General features: G+C 54.2%; 1 protein-coding gene across 1 annotated transcript; it reads right to left on the reverse strand.

The window, feature by feature from the left end:
- Positions 1-1,027: 1,027 nt before the first annotated feature.
- Positions 1,028-6,551, reverse strand: LOC129333900 (uncharacterized). Its single transcript, XM_054985840.1, has 2 exons — positions 6,434-6,551; positions 1,028-2,851 (listed from the first exon to the last, which is right to left on the reverse strand). Exons 1-2 carry the CDS (start codon positions 6,549-6,551, stop codon positions 2,250-2,252), a joined length of 720 nt encoding a protein of 239 aa, XP_054841815.1. The 3' UTR covers positions 1,028-2,249.
- Between the last annotated feature and the right edge of the window lie 438 nt (positions 6,552-6,989).

The raw sequence follows: 6,989 nt of genomic DNA on the forward strand, positions 1-6,989 counted from the left end.
TGCCTTTACCATAATATGTGCTCAATTACAACCTATGGAAACCACAAGAGGACCACACTCAATGTCAGTATGGGGGAAATTATCATGTACAATACCCCATCATCTATATACAATACCCCCTGAAATGCAGGTTGTGGGCAATGAAGACTACAATGAAAGGGAGAAGATGAAGAAGTCCTGTTTCACAAGTAGAAATCTTTTTATATACAGAAAAAAACAGGTAGATCCAAGCCATGAATCAAAACATTCCATGGATCTCAACATTCTTTTCTAAGCAAAACATATAAGGAATTTGAAGGAGACTAGAGAAGATACGGTAGGACTAGTGAGATTTCTCAAACCCTTAGAGAGTCTATTTAACAATTTTCTAAATGGTATGGAAGATTGCAAATGAAACCTTACCGATGTATTCTATTATGGTATTACAAATCACTTATCCCTACTGGAAATATCATGCTGGAAACATCTGAGAATTGTATTTGTCTTCTGGACTCAGGGCAGTTTAACACAGACTGGGAGAAGCTGAAACAATATCTGGAGAAGAAATGGGAGGTGGGAGGAAAACTGTGGCAGTTTGAGAACTACTGAAGTATAATAAAAGTATAAAAGAGAGGGGTGACTTTACCGGGGGAGGAAGAGAAATGTGAATTTATAAGCAGTTAGATTAATTGATTGAGATATATATAGATATGTATAGGTTAACTGATAGAACATTGATAGAGAATAATTAATGATAAGGTGTAAACATGAGGATTGAGTAAATAACAATACTTTCTTTCTTTGATAAGATTTATATGCACCAAACTGAATGTACAGAAGAGTTAAATTGATTGATTATGCGAGGAGTTATATAGAATTACCATAAAAAGTTGAAATGAGTAATATATAGAGAACAAATCAAATTGTTTGATTTAAATGTGGGAAATTTTTATGGTTTATGATATATAGGTTTACATAGAAATATTCAAAACTGGAAAATGGGATAAATTGTTTATCTAAAGACGTATAGTTTGCCCCCATATTCGGAAAGAAGAGACGGACACAAGGCTTGGGTGAAACAGGGCCATTTATTGACCAAACAAATCTAATTTAAACTAGGAACTAGTAACGGCAAGGGTGTAACTAGCGGTACAGTTCGAGCGAGAAGGTCACACTGACCAGCTCCTGATACTGCATGGGCGAGCAACCCCCTGCCCTAGGCGCGAGCCCTGCAATGCATGGCTGTAACCCAGCCGGCCAGGCGAATGGTTCCCCCCTTCAAAGCGCCATACACCCCAGCCGTAAAGCCCGAGGGAAGGCCTTTTCCAGGGGGTCCCAGGGCAGTCTGCCCTCTCAGCTGGCAGCCGTAAAGCCCGCCAGCCGATCCGAGACAGACCCCCATTCCCCACCAATGGGGATGTGCCACCGGGTGCTCACCAGCCCGCTCTGCCTACCCCGGCTAACCTGCCAACGCAACCTAAACAACAACCAACCTCCCCAACTTGGCAGTACAAGGTAGGCGAAAAACACCCCTCACCAACAGCCAATCCGGTGAGAGGCGAAAAAATTCCTACCTGGCCCTAAACCAGCGACCGGACTCACCTGTACTGCCAAACCCAGGGGCGTGGAGGGCGGGACGAGCTTGCCAAGCACTGCACGGAGGGAAAAGGCGGGGTGTGCCTATAACGGCTACAAGCCCCGCCCCAGCCAAGCACCCGGATGCCCGGGAAAGCCGTCGCCTCTCCCTCCGTGCATGCGCGCAAATGGAGGCACCCGGGTAAGCGCGCAGGCGCGCTCCGGGAGTGCCTTTTTGCCCCCATATTCGGAAAGAAGAGACGGACACAAGGCTTGGGTGAAACAGGGCCATTTATTGACCAAACAAATCTAATTTAAACTAGGAACTAGTAACGGCAAGGGTGTAACTAGCGGTACAGTTCGAGCGAGAAGGTCACACTGACCAGCTCCTGATACTGCATGGGCGAGCAACCCCCTGCCCTAGGCGCGAGCCCTGCAATGCATGGCTGTAACCCAGCCGGCCAGGCGAATGGTTCCCCCCTTCAAAGCGCCATACACCCCAGCCGTAAAGCCCGAGGGAAGGCCTTTTCCAGGGGGTCCCAGGGCAGTCTGCCCTCTCAGCTGGCAGCCGTAAAGCCCGCCAGCCGATCCGAGACAGACCCCCATTCCCCACCAATGGGGATGTGCCACCGGGTGCTCACCAGCCCGCTCTGCCTACCCCGGCTAACCTGCCACCGTTAGGGCCAAGCCTCTGCTTAGGCCCTAACGCCCCACATCTCCTGCAGGGCTAACCACAACCCTTGCCGCAAGTCATTCAAAAAGATCTCATTGCCCTTAAAGGACAGATGGACACCATCTCCCCGGTAAAGGTCAGCATACGTGTCCCTAATCTGGGGATGGGGCAAATAGACCCCCAGCCCTGCACCCAAAGCCTTAAACATAGCCTTATTGGCCTTCCGCCTAGCCCGTTCGACCCCTTCGTGATCCAAAGCCTCCCTCCACACACGACGTGGGAGGATGGCTGACCACATTATCAGGACCCCGGGCCAACGCTGCCCAATAAACTCTAAATCGGCCTGTGCCTGCAGCGTAAGGGCCTTACCTTTGACCCAACCTAAATCATTCCCACCTAAATGTATCACTAAGAAATGCGGGGGAGGTGCACACCGTCCCCCAAACAAGAGAGGCAACAGGCCCGGCCACCGCAGGCCCCGACGGCCCTGCCACTCAATTTGCGCCCATCGACTGAGGCCAAGCTGGGACCCCAAATGCGTCCTCTTAGCCTGATGGGCGGCCCAGAAGATCATGCTGTGCCCGCAGATGAGGATCCGACACCTCCCAAAGCGAACCACAGCACCTGAAGAAGAAAAAACACAATCAGCCACAAATCATAACGGGGCCGGCAGAGGACGGACATACCCCCGGTACGCTGCCGACCGCCACCGCCCAACTCTGCGAATGGCTGCTTCTGGGTAGCCCATCGCAGCAGCTGTAGAGGCCGCCCCTATCCGAAACGAATGGGTACAGAACTTGAAACCCACAAGACCAAGCTTACCCAAGGCCTTTTCGGTAACCGCCCAGAATTGGTACCGAGTCAATGGGGACGCATCCAGATGGCGAAATAAGAGACCATCGTCAGACCCGCGCTTCTCCAGATACAAGCGCAACCCTCGTACCGGGCATAACTCGGCGTCAACACAGGATCCAAGCCGAACCACAGACCCCTTGCAATGTTGGTCGGTTTTGGACCGTCTGAGCCGAAGTGAAACTGCATCCCCTGCAAACTGCACATCTCCCACCAACAGCGCACGCTGTGATGAGTCCGTACGGGACTTGGCCACCAACTCCCCAATTCTGAGGGCCCCAAAGAAGGCCGTGAGCGCAGCAGCATGGAAAAGCGCCGCTTCATAGTCAGAAGAGCATACCGACTGCCAGGTGTCACCTAACCCCTTAAGGATGGAAGGAGAAATAGGCTGCCTGGCGTCAGGCTGGGAACCTACCTCCCGAGACCAACCCTCCAGCATCTTGCGCAACCTAAAGTCCCCAGTCACCTCCTGAAATCCCCGCGCCTTGCTATCAAAGGCCAGGGCAGCCAGAAGCCCTCTAATGGACTTCACAGAAAGGCCGCTCAACTTCCTATTGATGCAAAACTGCATAAGATGCTCAGCTGGAATGGGCCAAATCTGCTCCAAACCAGCCTCCAGTCGGAAACCCCCAAACTGCCGCACAGCGCGATCATACGACCTTCTTGTGCTAGGGGCGATGGCTAAACGGATGGCTCTGTGCACTTCGTCCCTCCAAGACTCCACAGTTCCAGAGGCATCAGGGATGGCATGGGATCGGCCTCGGGGGCCAGCTGACGAAACCGCTCCATCTGCTGGCGAGACAGAGCGTCCGCCACGCCATTATCAATACCGGGAACATGTCGTGCCCTAAACAGGATGTTGAGCTGAAGGCAACGGAGCGTGAATGGCCTGACCAGTCGCATGACCCTAGGCGACCTGGCCGAGAGGGAATTGATAACATGAACCACAGCCATGTTATCACACCAAAAGTGGACAACACGGTTTGCCAGTTCATCCCCCCACAACCAGAGTGCCACCAAGATTGGAAAAAATTCCAAAAACGTTAAATCCTTGGTGATGCCCTGATTGTGCCAAGCTGCCGGCCAGGATTCAGCGCACCAGTGACCACGGAAAAAGACACCGAAGCCTGTAGCCCCGGCGGCATCCGATGCCACCCGTAATTCTGCCTCTAACAACAGCTCTTCCCGCCACATCAGAACTCCATTAAAGGACGAGAGAAAGTCCTCCCAAACCTTAAGGTCTTCCCTGACCCCCAGCGACAGCCGAACCCTATGGTGGGGCAGACGTAGCCCCGACATGGCGTCGCACAGGCGCCTCAGAAAGGCCCGTCCTGGCGCCACCGCCTTACATGCGAAGTTCAGGTGACCTACAACCTGCTGCAGCTCGCGGAGGGAAGCCTTCCGTTTGCCCAGAAGCGCCGCAAGGCGCATCCGCAAATCAGCCACCTTGACAAATGGCAGACGCAAAGTCTGCGAGACAGTATCAATCTCGATCCCCAGGTACGTAAGGACCTGGGCTGGACCCTCCGTCTTTTCATGGGCCAGGGGGACTCCAAGCTCATCCGCCAAGGCCATGAAGCCCGCCAGCAACCGGGCGCATTGGCCCGTTCCCTGGGGGCCACAAAAAATAAAATCATCAAGGTAGTGGGCGGAGTCATGGCATTGCTGCCTCTGACCCAAGGCCCATTCCAAGAATGAGCTAAATTTCTCGAAGGCCGCGCAGGAAACAGAACACCCCATAGGGAGCGCCCTATCCATATAAAATTGGCCATCGAAAGAAAAACCTAACAGCTCGAAGTCCCCCGGGTGAACAGGAAGAAGGCGAAATGCAGACTTAATGTCACATTTAGCCATCTCCGCACCCAGCCCATTGCGCTTCACCATCCTAACAGCCTCGTCAAAAGACGTGTACCGAACAGTACACAGATGCTCTGGAATGGCATCGTTAACGGAGTCCCCCCTGGGAAAGGACAGGTGATGTATCAATCGATACTCACCAGGTGCCTTCTTAGGCACAACCCCAAGAGGGGACACCCTCAAGTTAGGTACCGGGGGAGCTGCAAAGGGGCCTAAAACCCGCCCGTCAGCACATTCCTTGGAAATTTTAAGTCGAACAACTTCCTCCAAGCCGTTCACTGAACGCAAATTTGACGACATGAAGGGGGCCCGAGGGCCCTGGAAGGGAATACGAAAACCGTGCGTAAAACCATCTAACAGGTACTGGGCGGAGGCACGGTCGGGGTATCCCCGCAAGACCCTAGCCAGTGCCTTCAGATTTATGGGGGTAGGACCCCTTGTCAACAGCTGGCTGACTTGTCCCGCCCCCAGGGCGCTTACCTCCGCCCCGAGGCTTGGGGCGAGGGCAGGCAGAAAAGGGGTGGGAACCCCTGCACCTTGGGCACTCGTGCTTAAACCCACACCCCTTCCTGGAACACACACCCTGATATGCAAAGTCCCAACAAAGCAGTCGGGGCTGAACCGACTGCCCCGCTGAGGCGCGGGTACCAGAAGGGGTGCTAAGCTTGTGCAACAAATGCCCGCTATCAGCCCTATCGCCCAGATTGGGCTTGGCTGGAGCCATCAACTGCAACCATAGCTGCTGATGGATCCGGTCCCAAGGTAAAGTGGGGTCGGCAGCTGCGCGCATCCGGAACTCTTCGCCGTACTGCATCCAAGCAGCACCGACGAAGTCCGTATATCCCCTGTAAACAATATCAATATATTGAAACAAGGGAGCCGCCCGCTGGGGTTGAGCCCGGGCAATAACCCCAGCATAAATCAGCATGCCGGGCAGCCAATTGGACCAGGTACGATCCACCTTGCGCCTTTTAAGCCTCTCCTTGTCGCGATCGTCCATGTCCTCCTTATCCTTCTTTTCCAGCTCCCGGAAAAGAAGGGTAAAGACATCGACAAACTCGCCACGGAGTATCTTGTCCCTGGTGGCTGGGGTCAGATGATCTCCCAATGGGAGCGCCGCATCCCCAAACGGGGTAGCCCTGTAGGGCAAAACCCCCAACGGAGTAGGTTGATAGTAAGGGGCGACTTGATAAGGCGGCCAGAGGCCCTGGGATTGCGCAAAGGGTTGCACACCAAAACCAGCACTAGCCGAGGCTGAAGACGTGCCCGGAGTAGAGCCAGAGGGCACAAATCCCTGCTGAACTGGGGGAACCTGCTGACCCCAAGACTGCCATTGCCCCCCGCCAACCGACTGCGGCTGGAAAGAGTGCCCAGGCCAAACAGCCGACCCGGCAATAGGGGCGTGCGCAAACTGTGATCCCCAATTAGCCGGGTTGGCAGCTGGGACAACTGGCCCCCAGGGCCAAGAATGTGGTGTAAGTGGTGCAGGAGACCTACCCTCCTGCTCGGGCTGATCCACTGCAACCGCGATCTGAGGAATCTCTGCCACTTCAGCAACCTCTTCCTCCACTTGGGCAGCACTCCCAGCAGCCTCCAGGTCCTCCTGCCGATCCATTCCGCCACCAGCGCCGGCACCTGTTGGACCTTCCAAAGCAGAGAGACGGGTGAGGACCTCCCGCTGAAAAGTGGCCTGTGAAACTCTCTTCGAAGCCCTGCCAGCCCTACTCCCAACCGCATGCCTGGAAGAGCCACCTCTGGCGGATTCCAGAGCGGCCAATTTTGCCAAAATCTCCTGCCTAGCCGACTCTACATCTTCCTCATCCGAGGAAGACACCGGCAATGGTCGCTTGGCAATAGGGCGCCTGGCGGGCTGCTTGCCCTTGCTATTACCCACTCCCTTTTTAGGAGGCATGGTCTAGGAGTGGCCAAGGACCCCAACCAAATCAATTGCCCCTAGGTCCCCAAATGGGCTGCTGACGAAACGCAGCCCCCACTGAACCCAAGTCAAAGCCACCAGAACCAGGAAATGCCCTGAAGCCTAAACCCTGCCTGG

Source organism: Eublepharis macularius, chromosome 7 (assembly GCF_028583425.1).
Source record: "Eublepharis macularius isolate TG4126 chromosome 7, MPM_Emac_v1.0, whole genome shotgun sequence".
NCBI lineage: Eukaryota > Metazoa > Chordata > Lepidosauria > Squamata > Eublepharidae > Eublepharis > Eublepharis macularius.